Source organism: Mugil cephalus, chromosome 11 (assembly GCF_022458985.1).
Source record: "Mugil cephalus isolate CIBA_MC_2020 chromosome 11, CIBA_Mcephalus_1.1, whole genome shotgun sequence".
NCBI lineage: Eukaryota > Metazoa > Chordata > Actinopteri > Mugiliformes > Mugilidae > Mugil > Mugil cephalus.
In genome coordinates this window covers 16,854,151-16,873,457 of record NC_061780.1, presented here as the reverse complement: position 1 = coordinate 16,873,457, position 19,307 = coordinate 16,854,151, and the positions used below count along the sequence as shown (strand labels likewise).

General features: G+C 42.6%; 1 protein-coding gene across 1 annotated transcript in view; it reads left to right on the top strand.

The window, feature by feature from the left end:
* Positions 1-19,307, top strand: part of ulk4 (unc-51 like kinase 4) — a 64,707-nt gene that overhangs the window by 44,562 nt on the left and 838 nt on the right. The window contains exons 32-36 of the mRNA XM_047599930.1: positions 1,113-1,218; positions 8,619-8,785; positions 10,235-10,336; positions 12,570-12,764; positions 16,751-16,839. Of these exons, the coding sequence (XP_047455886.1) occupies positions 1,113-1,218; positions 8,619-8,785; positions 10,235-10,336; positions 12,570-12,764; positions 16,751-16,839 (659 nt within the window). The remainder of the gene's footprint in view (positions 1-1,112; positions 1,219-8,618; positions 8,786-10,234; positions 10,337-12,569; positions 12,765-16,750; positions 16,840-19,307) is intronic.

Here is a 19,307-nt window from a genome sequence, read left to right as displayed (position 1 = left end):
GACCCGACTGAGATGTGTGTGTTTAAATATGCTGTAGATACTCTATGTAAACAAGCTAAACAGTTTCTGTGTTAAGGTGCAGGGTCATAGTTCAACTGTGGTTTGCCATTCCTCATCATTCATTGTTAGTTTCATGCTGATGGTGATGTGCACCGCAGTCATTTACAGCTTATTAGTTCATAACCATCAAAGTAGATTAGCTTTGTCATTTGTTGTTACTGACAGGCAGGTTGTCCGAGGGGCGAACTGATGTCATTGTCTTCACCCTCAGGCAAGTGCACATGATGAGTACAAGGCAGGCTTATCAAGCCGTACACAGATCACACTGATGTGCACAGACCCTGCAGGCAGAACTGGTGCATCTCACAGAGGATCAAACAGTGAAATGGAGGCAGGAAGAGGAAGGAGATGTGATTTATTGTAGGGGAAAGGAGAGACGGTTTTGTTAGGAGAAAGAGTAAAGGGACGAAAAGCAAAAAAGTAGAATAAAGAGGGGATAAGAGAAAGAGAATAGTAGAAACTACTGACCTCTATTCTACTCTACACTGTGCACCAGGGACTATTAAGCTAACTATTTACTATATTACTTAACTATTAAGCAACCCATAGGACAACCAACATCTGTCAAGGGTCAATAAGCCAAATCTAAAAACCACAGTAAGAAGAACCAGCAGGCACATTTACCAGGACTCAGGCACAGATCAAAGTCAGGTACAGACAAGGTTTCAATACAAAGAGTAATCAGCACAAAGGAGACTTGATTACAAGGTACTGAGGCAATTTGGACACTAAACAATGAACAACAATATGTGCTGAGGTGAGTAATTGTCTTTAAATAAACAATTAAATTAAATAAAAAGGAAGTGATCCTGCTGTAATTAAGAAGTGAGGACACCAAGGATCAGAAAATAAAAGAGGAAGCCACTAAGTAGAGTCCTAGCAGTTTGTAGCAATATGATAAATGTTGTTTCATTGATGGACTCAGTGTTTGGAAGGTCACTACTTTACCTACATGTCCTACGTAGGAAACCATCAGCCTCTGACCTTCAGCAGAAAATAAGATAACACACTGACCTGTAACTCAGTCATCCTGTCTCTGTTCTTCTTTCAAGGCCAACAGCAGCAACGTTACCAGTGGGATTGTCCAGAATGCAGTTGTGTTGCTGTGTAATCTTAGTGGGGACACGGTCCTGGATCAGAAACCTCTGTATGAGCAAGGTACAGTATGTGTGCATGTATAATGGATGGAGAAAGAGAATTTCTTCACTTTTTTTGCTGTTCTACACTATACTGTATCGTCGCCTCAGTCTGTACTGCCACATGCACTACTACACTCTGTGTTGGTATTAGCTCACATGAGTTACTGTTAAGTTACTTGTTGACATTTGTTTTGTCCCACCCCACAGCATCTTAATACCTATTTATGTCAGCAGGCTCGGTGCGTTTGTCATTCGGCTGTGATGAAATTTAATAGTAGTGGAGTTTCCTGTCAGTTGCATAGTTTTCCAGTCGTCACTTAATTACAAGTGAGGCACTAAGCTTAGTCACATATGGACGCAGCTCAGCGCTAACGTTGGAAAATAAAGGCAGTAGATTAAAGATGTTTGCAAGAATTCATTTACAAACACTGACTGCTGTATGTGTGTGTAAGAGAGAGACGTATGCAAATGTTTCAGGACCTGCAGTTCAACAGTGTAATTATAACTCAGCTGAAATGAAAACACAACACATTAAGCACCCTGTTCGTCCCTCTCTCTCTTTCTCTCATCATTTTGTGTCTCGCTCTTTGCGTCCTTTCCTCTGTGCGCTCCTATCTACGATCAACCCCTCCTCTCCCTCCGTTTCCATTGGGTCAGCAGTGCGGCAGTTCAGTAGTCAGCATCATTATCGGCTCGCAACAGGAAACTGTCAACCCAGCACTAAAACTGGCAATTAACGCTATCTCCACTCCTCTTTTCTATTCCTCTGTTTTTTTGGTTTCTCTTATTGTCGTCCTCTATAATCTGCTTTTCCAGTCTATCAGATCACATCTTGGCCTCCTTCGCCTCCTTGCCTTCCTCCCCTCTGCTCCAGATTTCACCCTCTCCCTTATCCTCTATTTTGGGCTCCTCTTCGGTTTTCTCCTCTTCCTCCCTTGTTTTCATTTTGGTTCACCCCAGATCAGAGTGGTGATGGCAAGAAGGAAAGGAGAGGGAGAGGAGGAGAGAAGAGGAAAGGGAGGAAGCGTGTATAATTGGCTTTTTAAGGTGTGACAGAGAGAGGAGGGGAAGCTTGGTGTGTGAGTCTGTGTGTGCGTGTATGTGTGTGTGTGTTGTGTTGTGAGGGAACGAAATAGACAGCGAAGAAGAGCAAAATAGGGAAGTGGGATTTTTTTCTGTTTGTGTGAACGTATTTGCGCTCGTGCTTCTGTGCATGTGTGAGACGGAGGGGATGTGTGCGTGTGCGTGTGCGTGTGCGTGTGCGTGTGCGGAGCCGCGGATGCAGCCGATGTGTGTGCGAGAAAGAGAGGAGATGAGGTTTATAATTGGGCAGATTTGCCTCCGACTGAGATAATACCCCCTGGGGAATGAAGACAGAGGCAGCAAAGAGAGAGACAGGGATAGGGAGGAAGAACAGAACAACAGAAAGAAAAAGAGAGATGGCAAAAAAAAAATAAAAATCATGAGAGAGAAGACAGAGGGAAGATGATAGGGTCGAAAAAGCAAAACAGGAGGTGAAAGGGGAGCAGAGAGGTGACAGAAGGATACAGAGAGATGATGTGGTGCATTTGGGTAGAAGACTGAGAGCAGGGATGAGATGATAGAGGAGAAAATTGGAGATTAAAATGAGTGACAGTTTGATAGTGGGAGAGGTAGAGAGAGGCGTCGGGGAAAGAATAACTGTGCTGGAGGAAGAGATGACACCTAAACAAAGTTATTGGTATTTAAATGATCAGAGACGACTCGGTTTTCATTTGAGAGCATGTGGCAGACTCATGGTTGAGTTTGGAGGCTGATTACTTAAAGATATTTGGAGTAAGTTGACAGGCAGACTGTGATTCCATAAGGAAAGTTACACATCTAGAGCATCATAAACTCAGCCAGTGTTCACAACCTGATCAACCCATGAGTTTGGTCTCAGACTGAGGTGTTGACGAGGTGTCAGTTAATTAAAGTGAGCTCATCCTTTAATTAATTAAAGAAGTCTCCAGGTGCTCGGTGTGTCCTTGGAGATCTTTGAGGATCCTCTTTGCGTTTAATCCGTCACCAATTCCTGTTATTTCTCCTGACCCTCTGTAAGAAGCTCAGAGGATTTTTTAGATAATTGCGTCTGTGCCGGTGTTACCTGTATCTCGGTGGAGTTTGCATCTGTACATTGACATGTGAAACCGCGTCCTGGATATTTCCCCCCAAACGGTGTCCAAACATATTCTATAATGGTTCTTCCACACTGTGTCCATATGTGTCCAATCAATAATGATACCCTCCGGCATAATTTATACCGCAACGATCTGTCTTCCATATTAATGTTTTCATACTATTAGGTGCCCAAGAGGTTTCTGGCGTGACTGCCTTGCATAACAAAAATCAATATAACACTTTTGACAGCATGTAGATGTTTTGCTGCGTGTCTTGCATCACATCCTATAGGCATCCGTGAGAAAATATTGATTTGTAAACATTTGTCATAATATCTAGTGTGATTAATCAATCATTACATGTCACAGTTATGGCAGTATGTGACAGTGTGGTGAGTTTTATTGCCCTCGACTCAGAATGTAACCTACATATCAAGAAAGACAAGTGATATTTGGAACAGTCATGTGGGATTTTTATGTAGGCTGCAAACATTTGGTCATAATTTTTAATCTGAGTGGTTGTTCTTGTCCAGGAGATTTGGTCACATTTAATTTTAACTTAATACTAAGTAAAAGAATTCAGTTCAATGGTGTTTTAGCGTTAGTGTGGGACCACAGTTACCGGCCGTATCTGGCTCTGTAGCTGGGTTTGTAGGATCACATCTACATGCAGAACCATTTGTATTTAAGTATTGAGATTGTAAGTGCACGGCATCATCTGCCACAATGTGTCTGAATCCACATTCACGCATAAATCTTCCATCCATACTCCACAAACTAAGACTGATTACGCTAAATTAAAGACTAGCACTCAGTCACACATTACTATTATTATTGTCAATGGGATATGAGTAAGTGTGATGACATGATTCCAGTATTGAAGTAAATGTTTTTACAGAGTAAAGGTTATTATTTTGTAACATTTGAATGGCAATAAGTAGTCTGAACAATGGATGACATCTCTTATCCCTCCAGACTAAATGAACACATGTCTGCCTGATGAATATTCACACGTGCACATGAGAATATCTCGATAATGACGTAGGGTTTAATTTCACCAACCTAAAACCCAACTACTATTGGGTTAATATCCGAATGTTTAATCTGTCAGTTCGGTCAGTTCGATTAGATCATAGGATGCGTTACTCCATATTTGATGAGGACTAAGAGGCTGTAGCTATATGTTCATTTTACAGTAGCAGTCCATTACTGAAACCACATTCATTCATCTTTAAAGTAACTGAAACATGAACTTTTAATCATATATGGTCGAGGATTCCTTCGTTGCTTACAGTAGTCAGCAGAGTGAACCATCCTCTCTGCTGATTCCCAGTAGAACTTGTTGGTTTATAAATAGATAATACTGCAAAGCGGCTATTTTTAACTGGGATGAACTAAAAAATGACAAGCTATGTCCCAGCACTGAGATTTTCAATGACTCACCTGAACATAAACTTTGAAGTAACCTTTGCGCATATTAATTTAATTGTTTTCACTGACTGAATGCAGTCGCTATATGCAGTCCCCTGGATCATACTGATGTGCATCACCACATTAGTTTGTGTCAGTCACAGCAGATTAAAATAGCCACAAATGTATAGACACTAAACTGGGTGCAAGAGCAAAAGATACAAACAAAAAAACTCTTATATGTCTAGTTCTATGAATAGAAGAGTTTTTATCTTTGCTGCTGACATTAAATTATCTTCGTGGCTGTAAATGAGCTTTTAACGTGTTTCTGTCTCCACACTCTTGACAGTTTTTTCAGTTTAATTTGATTATGAAGTGAAAAATAACCGCTTTAAGCTTTTCAAGTAAAGAAACGCATTTAGGTTAGTCCCCTGTGACTTTTAGATGATTTCATGGACTGCCTGTTGGCAGGGATGGCTGACGGAAAATGTTTTTATACAGCCTGCGAGCAAATGAGAAAGATAGATAAGAGTAACATCACATAACAGCACACCTCACTCCACTTCGCCGGTGATGATGTCAGTCTAAATTTCTAAAGTAATTTCAGTTTTCACACTGCTGAGCTATAATCTTGTCCGCAGTTACTGGTGAAATTCAGTCAGATGATTGACATCATGCCGAGAACAGACGTGGTCCTGGCTTGTTTAATCTCTGAACAATATCAGTGACTCATGTAGCCACAGTGTGTTACCAGAGATACACAAACTTTGGAACAAGTATATCCCGTAAAAACATATCTATCCGTCTTTTTATTAGGTGTGTTTTAATGGAACAGCTGCTATTGCACTGACTCTTTGAGAAAATAAACACAGTTTTAATGTTGACAGGTGGTCTGATGAGCCACGGTACGCAGCCAGGGAGTGACTAGGAATGAAATCACTGCACGTCATTTGGAAGACAGTGTTCAGATGCTTAAAATTTCCCTTGAAAGTTCACTTTCCTTCTAACAGAACTTTTATTTGACTTCATAGCCCATTTCAAATCATACTGTTGGGTGGTCTTTGCAGATTAACTGAAAACTATTGTGTAATTTAAGAGAAATACATTTTCAACCCCGTGAATGTAAAATGCATAAAAACCTTTGCATTGGCTCGTTTTGAGCGTTTGACTTTGTGTTACGGAATTGACTAATATAGTTAGTTTTATCCTAACGATTAATCGTTACAAGCGTACTCCATGCTGGTCACAATAGAATAATACTATACACATATACTCAAGCAGCCGCAGAGAACAGAGTTTACATCTAAGTGGGTCTTGTCAGAATATTGTCAGAATACATTAACAACAGAAGAGGAGTTTTTGTGTGATTGAACAGTCCAAAGTAGAGCAGTCCGTCTAATTAATTATGAGGCCCTTTGACAGAGTAACAGTGCATCTCGCTGACAGCGGGCAATAGCTTTCTATTGTCTGCACTGTTACACTTTCACTCTCAGAAATAAACACACACATCTGCTTTCCAAATAAAGATCTGTTAGAATGGGAAAATATAGCTGGGTGTGTTTTCCTCCGTGAAGACAGTGATTTGTTTTCGATCTGTGACTTTCTCATGCGCAGAGATGGAAGTGAAGGACGGCAGCTGTGGACTTGCTGGTTCCCTGAGTACTCACATGTGGGCACATTTATTACAATTCATGTGTCATGTCAACCAGAATTTGTCCAGTGTTCACTTACAGGCTGACTACGCCTCAGGATACTTAAACTATCGAACTACATCAGGCTGCAGAATGCAGTGTTTTCTGTGACTGGTTAATTTTAATAAGGCAAAGGAACAGGGGTTTGCACTTTAGTAGGTGCCATTTATTCATTGCTCAGCAAAGGGTAGTGTTGCTGTACATTGGGCCGTTTTCTAGGAAGCGATGAGGTGAAGTGAAAGGGAAATGGATATGAAAAGAAGATTAAAACGTAACGAAACAACAAGCTCTGCCATTGTCACCTGTAGGTCGTATCAGTATAGACAAGATGTCAGTACTACCTAAATACCGTTATCTTTTCCAGATGATCCCGATATTTATTTCAAAGTCTACTTTCAACATTTCTTTATCGATCCCCACAGGGAAATTGTTTAATCCCATCATTTATATGGAATAACTCGAACCCAAGGATGAAGAAAGAATATTTACCTTCTTCTACAGAGGCAGACGGTCTTGACGTTTGGATTTTTACGTACAGAAATAAAGAGGGTACCGACTGGGCAGAGATGGAATTTCGATCTAACACGTTGCCAATACTACATATATTCACGATGTGCGGTTGGAGAAGCCTGTGATCAAAGCGCCTTTGAAGATATGGTTACAGTTTAGGAAACACTTTGGTCTGAAACAGGCCAGCTGTTTTTTTTTTTGTTTTTTTCCCATCGCAAACAACCCTTTTTTCCCAGCGTCTCTTTTAGACAACGCTTTTCAGTGCTGGCATAGAAGTGGTCTAGTGTTTTTCAGGAATCTATACACAGACACCTTTTCTTCTTTTGATATGTTGAAGGAGAGCTATAACATACCCAGCAACCTTTTTTTCATATATGTTCAGATACGTGGCTGTGCAAAGAAAACCCAAAAGCCCATTACATTAGACAGTTTTGGAAATAGATCCATTTGAGAAGAAATGGGTATCTGTAATTTATACAAAACAAGAATTAAAGACAGTTTTGTGGGATAAAACTAGACAGGCTTGGGAGTGAGATCTGGGTATGGCTATTTTATTAGAGTCATGGGGAGAGAGCCTAACTTGCATTTACACCTCTCCACTGTGTACACATATTTGCGGACAGTAGCATTTTCATCTTTGATTGCTCGTAGACTTATCCTCTTTAACTGGAAGTCAGACAAAAGCCCTTTTGTAAATTTTATTGAAGGCATCTCCTTCTAGTAACCCTCATTATTTCTTCCCCTTTTTTCTATCCCCATTTCTACTTAGTTTTTCCCATGATAATAGACAATCTTGACTGGGATTAGTTGTTTGTGTGTTTTTGGTTTTTGCCTTGGACTGTTCTGTGTCCCATGTTGATGTTTATTTGAAAATTAAAAAATAAGGATTTAATAAAAACAATAGAACATGTTTTCCATGACCGTGTAACTTAGTTGTTGTTTTGTTGCTTTTGTTACTGTTATGTGGACTTTACCGCGTTAATACCTTTGGTTTTTCAGACAAATATTGACCATGCACAGTTCTGTTTTAATAGCTCAATCGCAAACTATTGGCAAGTTAGTGCCAATAAAATGCTGAGGTTCAGATACTCTTAGCCTTTACACATACACATGTAGGAGAGACAGTGAGATGTGCTGACTGTATATGAAACTGAAATTTTGGTTTTATTTGATGTTTTCAGTTTACTTTAATTAATGATTTATGTAATCATGGACGTTCTTTGTTTTCTGCTGAGCTGCGCTTTTTTATGGTCACAACCTAACGAACCTGTGAGGCCATACATTTTCTAGTGTCTTTATAATCCAGTGTTTATTTGGTTCTTCAGTGTTTATGTCTTTTTGATAACACCTGTTGGAGTATGGAAGCCACTGAGTCTACCAGTGTAGCTGGATAATAACCAGGTGTCTTCATCTTCATTTGCTAAAGCATAATGAAAGGAACACGCTGTTGAGGACATCCATGTTTACCTCACACATAAAGTCAGGAAGAAACCTCTATTCAACTGAATTGCTGCTCATTAACTCATCATCCACCCCTGCCAACGTCAGCAAACACGTTGTGACTTGTGAACCCGTCCAAACTGTTTTTACTCGCAAAGTTTCTCCAGCCCCATTTAAGGCAGCATTTGTTTAAATCCCCCTCATGAAGACCCTTTTCTCTTCTGCTACAGGACTTATTGAGGTGGTGGTAAAGACGTTCACGGAAGCTGCGCTAGTGCACTTGGACGGAGAGGGGCATGCTGGGAGGAAGGTCAGCCATCTTGTGTTACAAGCCCTTTTGGAACTGCTTCACAACATCCTGAAGCAAACCTCAGTTGTTGTCCGCTCCGCACTGCAGGTATGAACTCAAAGGCCGTTCACAAGAACCAGACAGGCATTGTGACACAGATCTGTCAAGTCTGTTGATTGTACAAAATAACCTCATTGTATCACTGCAGCATGCATCGGAGGGTTTTAATCACCAATAATGTAAATCTCATAACATTTCTACAAACTCGTTTACTTCCTCCCCTCACACTCTGTGTGGTATTTCTTGAATGAATTAGTTAAATTCTGGAGACAATATCGACATTTGGTTACTGTACTAATTCTAAATCCATAAAGACACGCAACAGCCTGTCATATAATATTTGTTTTTGGAAATCATTGTGAGGCATGTGTTGTTGGTCATCTCTGGTTCCTACAGGCTCACGTGTTTCCCCCCATTCATTCACCACTATTCGTCAACTTCCTCAAAATGTTGCCCCGGTATCACGTCCCTGAAGGCATGTGTCTGTGCACGTGCGTGTCCCTTGATGTGTGCAGTGGAAGCTAGCAGGTTTAAGCAAGCGCAATATTGAATTTGTGGACTCAGGAGAAAGCGGATGAGGTCCTGAGTCCCTGGGACACTCGCACACATCCACACACACACACACACACACACATATAGAGGCGTACACAGAGGGGCCTGTCTGGCTATGTCCCTGCGGCCTCATTATCACCACTGGCTTTGTCCTCAGCTTGCCTCACTACATACACTCGCGCACACACAATCGCGTAGGTGCAAGCGCACACCAGCCCCCATCTCCCCACAGCGTGCACCCCAGCTCAACGCATACATATTAATACCCGGTCGGGGGGGGGGGTGGCGGTAGCGGGGGCTAAAGTGGAGGCAGGGTAAAAGACTGGGTGAAAGAGAGAGTGAAGGATGGAACGATAGAAGGAGAGGCAGAGATGGAAGAGGGAGCGGAAATCAATTCTGTGAGAAATGCAAAGCTCATTAGAAAGAAAACTTCTGTCCAAACCAAATTCATTTGGGTAATAAGGTCTGATAAGCGGAGAGGACGTGACTAGACCGCTCTCCCCGAACTATTACTCTGTTGGTCAAGAGAGATTATATTTACTACACAAGAGGAGGGAGCAGAGGAGGAGTGACTTAGGCAGAGAGAGAAAACGTTTGCCACTTTTAATCACATTATTCCACCAGTAATTGGCCTCAAGTTCCACTGCAGCCATGAACTGAACTAAAATGAGACGAGGTGAGGCTCAGAGGCGCTCACGATGAAGGACGGGATAAAAGACGTGAGAAGACTGAAGTCATAATGAGATGCAGAAGTAACTTAGTATTGTGTTACAGAAGGGTTAAAATAACACAGCACATGCAGAAACACCACTTCCTATCTTAGTCTATCAGTGTGTCTGTGTCAGTCTGTCAGAGTAAGTCTTGGCGGGTCTCTGGATCCATCATTATTGACTGTCAAATCTCTATAAATGATTCATGTGCGTGTGTATGTGTGTGTGTGTATAGAGCCAGAGGCTATCTTGTCCAGCAGCAGAGACGGAGGCAGCAGAGGAGCTGCTCCTCGCCAACAGACCCCTGAGTCAGCTCAGCACACACCTCATCCACACGGTGAGACCCCGTACATGCGTGTTTGAGTAGGTGCACATGTAAACGCCATGCATTCATACATAAATACCTGCTCGCTTCTGCATGCACGTTTGTGTATGCCTAGATATATATATATATATTTGATACAGTTACACTAACAACGTGAGAGCTGTGTGTATGTTTATTTAAACAGGGCTTGTGTATTCTGTGTAAAGAATATGACACTGATTGTGTTTTCTATGAGAAGTCATTCATCAGCAGGTGTTACAAGTAAAAAAATACTATTAAAACTTAATTTCTTTCACTTTTTTTTTTTTAAAGGACACTATTTCTCATGGTTTTCACCCGTTTCTTCCACTGCACCCCTGTGAGTGTGCCATCTTAAAATTTTACAGCCTCAACTTTATTCCTCCCAGATCGAAATCTGTCAGTGTCTCACAGCAGTGTAAACAGCAGCACTGCTGATTTAGGAGTGAAAAAAGTTCTCTCTTCTAAAGGTAGCATGTTCTAGGTGAATAAACAAATGGCCAAAGGTGTCCCCCTAAATAAAAATTTGGGACTCCTCATCACTTAGAAGATCATTTTCATGTGAAGTCACTTTTTTGCTGCAATGTGTCTGGTCAGTCCAGATGATTATCCTCTGTACAAATGAATGTTTTAAGAGTGCTGTTAGATAATGTCACAATATTAATCATTACTTCCTGATTATAATCCCGCATTGTGATTACATGCGGACAGATACTTGTGTGACTGTAAAGATGAGCGCGCACCTAACCCCCGTGGCTCAAATGAAGGAAAATAATTCAAATATGTCCATCACTTCTTTGGGAAGATTGAGTGGGTGTAAAAGGGACAAGTTTTCATTCCACAACTTTCTGTACATTTAAAAAAAACTATAGAAAAGTAAAGGCAAAGAGCGGAGGCTGCTCGCTACAATGGATGGAAGATAGATGAGCGATTTCACGGTAAAGAGAGAGCGTCTCGCTGTGAGGCATTCTGGGAAGTGGAGTAGCGGGTAGAGGAGAAAGAAAGGAGACCGGGGAGAGAAGAAGAGGTCTCCAGGGACACAATAGAGGTTTTTATTTATACTCGACACATTGAGTGTTGGTTGGGCGTCTTTGTGTGCGTCTGTGTGTGAGCGAGCGGGTTGAAGGAGCAGCTGACACACCCTCGGCCTCTACGCAGCCTCTTGGCCCCATGAGAGATTAGTGGCAGAGAGCAGGAGAGACACTTCAAGCTTGTTTAAGTTAAAAACACGCAGTTCTGAAGGCTGATGGGCCCATTATTGATGAATGACGTGTTAAAATTTACTTGGTGTGGTACGTTTTTATTTTTTGATAGTCAGAAAATATGGTTTAAACTTATGGATCTGTTCTGAATATAGTGTATTTTAAGGTAGAACAAGCTATTCCAAGAGAAAGCTCAATCCCACAATAGCTGCCACTCCCTGTTTTTTTTTTCTTTTTTTTTGTAGTGAAAAGGAAAGCTAATGTGGCTAACGGCAGGAAATGCGTTTTACTGCATATAAAGAGATTGGAATACAAAACTTTGAGAGCAAGTCAGTGGAAATGGTGAAGCAAACACACAGTAAGCGTGGTAAAAAGCTGAGGCCCCCGGGCGTAACACACATGACATGGTGTCAGGAGTTGGGCAACAGTTTGAGCATCGCATCTCTGGCTCCTGTTAAAAACATTTCAGCCTGTTACTCTCTCCCAGATAGTCTGAAGACACCATTAGCTGCAGCAGCAGACAAGCCCGGTGGTTGTTCGTTGTTGTCGCCTTGGATACACATAACCACGAGTCTTTCTCTGTCTAACACAATGTTGTTTTTAGTTTTAAAAAGAAATAACCTAAAAGGTGTGAACATGCAATGTCACATATAATGCTAAAACTTGTCATCTCCCGTCATCTTTATCTGAGGTGTGATTAAAATGATGATCAAGCTAGAAGTTAAACAGTCGTCATCTATCAGTTAACCCCATAGTTGGTACAGTTTGATGGTTTCAAACTTCTTGAAGTTCTTACCTCTTGATGTGAACTCAGACTAACATCAGCAGCTCATGCACAGTGAAGGAGCTGAATGTTTTGCTGACTGTGCAAATCCACTGAATTCCTTAAGATGCACCTCAGAGTACAATTATTAATACTACAAATGTCTTCTTTTAAGATACAAACACTCACACTTTGATGAGGACACTTCAGTTTATTTCAGCTGAATGTAACCTTCATTATTTCATCTTTGCTCTCCATGCAGCTGGCTACTGACAACCAGGAGGTGTGGGAGGAGTCTCTCCAGTGTTTGTCCCTGCTGGTCCAGCTATACGGCGGAGAGGGTCACGACTGCCTGTCACCTTCCTGTTTGCAAAGCTTCTCACGGACGCTGCACACGCACATGCACACCGAGAGCCCGCGAGCACAGCGCACCACGCTGAGGATCATTAAACGACTGGTGAGTGGAACGCACACGTCCACGCAATAAAAGCTAAATTGGAGTAACACCTAGACACACGCAGTCCTCCTGTGCTGATGTTGTCAGAGTAATGTGTAGTTTCACCGTAGCTTGAATGGCAGAGGGAGGAAGACAGACAGGAAGCAAAGGCGCTGGTTTGTTTCTCCCCGTCACTCAGTGTCTGTCTAGTTTTGTCTGATAGTCACAACGATGTGTAGCACAGACCATATCTGACCCATAAAGAGTACACAGCAACAAAGCAAGCTGAGATTTACAACCCCTGAAGCATAATCAATGGCATCATCTCAGTCTGGCAACATGGAGGAAACTTGAGCGGCTGCAGTTCACTCTCCAGGAGATAGGATTTAACGAGATGCCAATAATAATTATGATAGTATAAATGATAATACTAATGTACCTGTTCAGAAAATATTGTTCAGCTGCATATGAGACTAGAACTAGTTTACCGTCCACAGCTTAGCTCTCCTAGGAGATAAAATCATATTTGATGGTTTTCTTGTGCAGGATTTACTAACCAAAGCCAACAATGAAATGCAGGAAGTGTTGTGGTCTTCATGTGTTTATATGGGAACAACCAAGAGCATCGAGATAAAGGATTTTAATTTGACACCAAAGACCAGGGTTAGAATATTTACTGACAATTTAAGATTTAAGCGACTTAAATACATTTCTTTAGCTTTAACCAAATGGTCCTGGGAGCATGAGATGATACACACTGAACTGAATGTAAATCTTAATTTGAAGAGGAAGTTAAAAGTGAGGTGGGCTCATTGTGGGCTAGTCCAGTGCAAATCTTAACATCTTCACGAGTCAACGTGAAGTCAGAATAATTGGAGGATGATTTCTCTTCAGATGCCGATGAATTATGTAAACTTCATTCTTAACGTTTTGGCTTGGCTGCAAACATGGGACACAAGGTCAGGTGTCACCCTGCCTGTCACGCGATCTGATTGACGGCTATGCCTGGAAGCTGCTTTCTAGCAGCTAGAAAATGAAGTGTTTGCATGTGTATTTTTGACTCCTTCCACTTGTATCACCCACAGACAAACGCTTTCACACACATGCTCGCTCACTCACCTCTGTTTGTAACACATTTGTCCTCTTGTGCAAACTCCCTCATTACCCCCCCGATACTAGACACAGTAACACATTCGTGTGTTGTCTCTGTCCTGCTCAACGACCAGAGCGTGTCAGCTGTTTCCTCGTAGCTTGTGGATGAGTCACTGAGCAGCGTCCCAGTGCTCGGAGCACAACTAATTTATTTGCTCAGAAAACTACTCATCTACCTCTCTGCACATTTAGTCATTCTGCTCATTACGACGGTCAATTCTGACTTTTTTTTGCGGTGCTTTTCCCCCTCTGTTCCATTACCAAGATTTAAAGACAGTGCGTTTATATTCACCTACATATTTGTGGTTACGTGCATATTATCCCTTTTGCTAAGCAGAGTTTTCTTTGACCTTATAATCAGTCAGTGGGTTGGATGGCAGCACACATCCATTACCCACAACACACACTTATTCACATGCACCTTCAGAGCAAGGCAGTGACTCGCGTTTTCTTTCAAACCCACACCTACACACGCAGACGAGTGTCTGCCCTTCAAAAAAAAGCTTTTTAATTATCTCTCATTGATTTCAGGCCTGTGTTAATCTCAATCAAAGATCCTGCTAATGGCTTAGAAAGTGCAAGGGACGGGAGCGGGCGAATGAATCGAGTCTGAATTAGTGAAATAATCAACTTATCTTTTTTTCATCGACAGTTTGTAAAGACTTCAAGAGCAGTAGTAATTAAATAAAAAGCATTTCTTTGATTTTCCAGCTTTTAAATTTATTAGTCTGACAACACAGACCGGATTTAGTTCAGCGATTCATCCCTTAACACGTGTGCGTAATGCTCGTCGCTATCCTGACCGCTTACCTTCTAAAACCGGGGCAAAAACATTGCTCATTGGTCTGTAGTATTTGGTGTGAATTGTGCTCAGTCACGACGTGACAGCGGGGTCTGTCGGCTAAAGCCTGATGTCACCGCGATGTGCTCGTGTCTTTCTGCTTGTTAACCTCCCACTCGTGTCCAGAAGCTTCCTCCTCTCTCTCGTCTCCGGAGGCCGAAATCTCTCATCACAGTCTCCAAAATGTCAAAGCGCGTTACGTCCAATTATTGTACCCTTTTACATGCTCCAGCCGGAAACGCGAACATTTATTTATTTGTTTATTTATTTATTTATTCATCCTCCAATCCCCGAGTGCTTCCGGCTTGGCCAGACTTGAAGTTTAGAGGGAGGCAGATGAATTCACGAAGACGTCTTCGCCACACATGACCGACAATTACAACTAGAAACGATGACTTATGATAAGTCAAAAAAAAAAAAAAACCCGTTACCTATTATTGTCAAATTATCCATAAAATAAACAGACACTCCTCAGTAGTCTGTCTCCTCCTGTCCCTTACCTCTCTCACGCACAAACACACAATCACGCGTGGTGATATTCATTCGTGATCTATATGCTATTCCGGCAAATGTACTCCCCTCTGTTTCTCTGCTGTCAGGTACATTGTCACTCGTTTGAACTTGGTGTCTGCTGTGACAGCCCTGTGCTGTCTTTCTGAGAGGCAACATGTCTGTCTTTCCTCTGCTGTCTGTCTGTGCGCCTCTCGTATGACTTTGAGTTCAGTGTTATTGAGTCAGGGTGTTCTTCAGGTAGAGAGCGAGCGAGGGGAGGATAAGGAGAGGGGTGGGGGGGGAGGCAAGGGTGAAGACGAGGTGGAGAGCAGGGATGATAAGTAGGCATATGTGTGTTTGCTTGGCAGGCACCCTACCCACTGATGGTGAAGGCAGGATTGTGTGTGTGTGTGTGTGTGTGTGTGTGTGTGTGCGCTTGGTGGAAAAGTGAGTGAGTGAGGGGAGCGTCTTTGTCTCCTCCTAACCTCCGTTCCTTAGCAACAACCATGCTGTGTCGCTACAGAGACAGAGGTGATGATGTCACCGGAGATCAGAGGAAACACGTTCACCAAACACATGGGCACACATCCACTCACACACACGAACACAACACAACCCTAGAAGAGATTGTTTACTTATTTCAGTTTACCTTATTACATTTGTTTTACCTCTAACTTTTAACATAATGTCACATTCAGGTTGTTACGCAGACTTTAAATTCAGTCCCTGTCAAAACTGAATATTTTCATTCTAAGTGACAACCGTCCAGCACACACAAGCACACACACGTCTGTGGACCAGGTGTTCCCGGTTGGGTGAGGAGCTCAGACATCCTGGCGTGGAGGGACATGTCAGGACAGGAAAAAAAAAATAAAACCGGTGACAAAGAGAGGAGACAAATGATGTAGGCGGGGAATTCAGTGAAGGATGGAGGGGAACTGAGCTGACAGTCTAATCCAGAGTGGAGTACGCGCTCAGGAGCAGGATCATAGAATAAATTCATTTCTATTTAGCAGCCGATACAGAGATAAAGATGAAGATCTGTGGACGCAAAGACAAATAAAAATACTCGCGTGATGAAAAGACGAATTAAACAGAGAGTGTGTTTATGTGCGTTTGTTGGTTCATTCATCTGGATTTTTGGCTAATTAGCTCTTTGATCGTGATCATGACTTTGAAATGGAAGTGACAAATGAGTGCGATGTCACTCAGCGGTTGGTCTCGATGACTCGTGGAACGGCGCTTTGGCGGCAACACAAACCAGCGGTTCTTACATGTGTGCAATGTACAATGTAGAGCTTTGAAATGCACGACAAAGAATGTGTGAATTATGTTTAAAAAGTGTTAATTTGTCATCACTGGTTTCTCGTTATTGGAGAAACTATAGTTAAACCTTAAGTACTTCTTCCTCTGATTAACTGATCCAATAAAACTCCAAAAAACAACAGTGTTATCTTGTAGTGTGGCCGTGTATTCAGCCTCTCTAACTCATTTTGTTTTTCTTGTCTCCCTGTTTCCTCAGGTCCAGACTACAGACAGATCTGATTGGTTAGGATGTCCTGAAGGCGCGGCGCTAATGAGTCTGCTACAGGACATGACTACTTCCAACAGGTGCTCATTTCTTCAGCAGTTTATCATCCCTTCCATTATTTTGATATAACACACACTTCCCACAGTCATTATCATTATCGGCAACCGAGCTGTGGAAGAATCAGTCTAAGAGAAGTGACCCATGCGTCCTGAGCTACCTCTTCACTTCCAGCTTTTACGGGGGGGGGGGGAGACCCCAGGCCTTCTCAGGGAAATATAATCCCTCCAGTGAAATCTGAATCTGCCCCATGGTGTCCTCCCAGGTGGACCCACAAACCTCCTTAGGGAGTCATCTGCCTCAGCTGGTTCCTATCAACTCAAGGGGAGCAGGGGTTCTTCCCTGAGCTCCATCACCCTGTCCACAGACCCTAAAAAGGAAAATCAGCTCCACAGATGCAGCCCAGCACTAATCCTGATCTCCTCTCCTGTCTCACCCTATAAAAGCCCAGTGGAGGTCAGCTGTTCTCCTCCCATGCCAAGCCCTGCCTCTGTCTCCTGCGTTATCCGTTAGCGTTTGATCAGCTGATCTCTCAACTTGACGCTAGTTATTTTAGAGATTTGCACCTTGAAAACGTGACAGAAAAATCCTAGGTAATAAATGTGAATAAAGACTAAGACTAAGATCCACTTAAGGCGCTTTTTACTTTACAGACAATCATTTATAATAGGCGTTGTGTTTTTATTTTTCTAAGCGAATTAGGCAAAACCTGTTTGCGCAACAGCACTTGCTGCTGGTCCTTATCGTGACCCAGGATGTCACCTATTTCTCATGAGAACTCGAAATCACACACCAACCCCTCCAGCCATGACAGGCAGTTACTTTACAACAACAAATCATTTTGCATTTAGATGTGTCTCCCCCATCTTCCTATTCCCATGCACGTCTGAACACGTCTGTGCATCACGCCCATCAAACCGGATCTTTTTTTTTTTCTTCCTTCTAGCTGTTAATTGAAAGGATGCGTGCGTCCGACTGAAGTAGAGAGCCGAGGGATGAAATATGTACGCGATCAAAACTGCGCGTCGTCCTCGTTTGGACGTCTCTTGACATCAGATATCAAGAGAAACGTAATCTACTCTTTTAGTAAGTACAAAGTAACGGCTTCCTTCTAAGAAACATGAGCTTGAGGACCCCTGAGGCTGATGGTTACATCCACCTTACACCGAGTATCACAGATAGTGGCAAAAACAAATAGCATTTCAATTTCTAGAAGCAAATATCGCGGATCAATAATTTTAAAATGCTCGTGTGTGTCCATGTGTACACCTGTATCTCTTCCTTTTATGAGCATGTGGGCCGAATGTGTTCTCTCTTTGAGCCGAGGGTTTTTTGTCTCCGTAGCGACCGTGCTTCGTTTGATCTTTTGATGTATGAAACCAGCGACCTGTCACACACACACACACACACACACACACACACACACACACACACACACACACACACACACACAGCCACATGATGAATACACACTCACTCAATCACACCCAGTCAGATCAATAATAAAGGTGTATTGTTGTCCAGCTATAGAGGCCCACTCCTGCTCCTTTTCCCTTCTCCCCCCACCATCTTTTCTCCTCTCTCACCCCATTTGTCACCCTCTGTACCAATTTCTCCTCCTCTCCCCCTCACCGTCTATTCCCTTCACTTTTTTTTCCCCTGCTCTCCCACTTCTCCTCTTCCCTCCTTTCGTCTCCTCGCTCTCCTCTCCGGCAGATGAAAGCGCGGATCAGCTCCAGCCCCTTTGAAGTGGCTGAGACTGGCGCCCTCCCACCGGTTCAGCGCTAGAAGGAGGGGAGCAGAGGTTTTAGGAGAAAGGGCAGGAGATGAGAGGAGAGGAAGGGACAGGAAGGAGAAGGGTGGGGGGGGGGTTGGGGAGGAGGAGAGTTTTTTTTTAATTGAGAGGATGAGAGGAGTTGCGGCCGAGGTGGGAGACGAAAGAAGGGTGGGAAGGAGAGGGGAGGTCTGGGCTGAGATCCTAACCCGAATGATGTCATTCAGCTTTTGCCATGGCAACCTGAGGAATGCCTTTTCAAAACCTCAACCCTGACCGAGGAAAGAGGGAGGGAGGGAGGAGCAGGGAGGAGAGGAGTGTCACTCACGGTCCCTGTTATTGAAGAAAAGCCTTGGGGCCCAAAACCTGATCCGAGTTTACGGCTGCAGTTCAGTCAGTCAAAGCCATCAGTAACACGATATCTGTAACCTCCACTCTCTGAGGACTTCATACCGATAATAAAATAGTAGGCTGAATCGTCTTGTTAAAAACTCTGAGGCTAAATTTGAAGCTACTGCTAATGGGCGTCCAAAGAAAGTTCACTAATGGAGGCTCTTCATTTCCTGTTTCAGTTGAAAAACACAAATCTGTTCTGTGGAGAGTTACGCTCTTTTCCGGACACATAAGAAAACAGTTTTGCGGGGTTTGTTTTTCTGGGATGTGTTTTGGTGTTTTTTTTATTTTTATTTTTTCTACTTCAATACATCAATTCCGCAC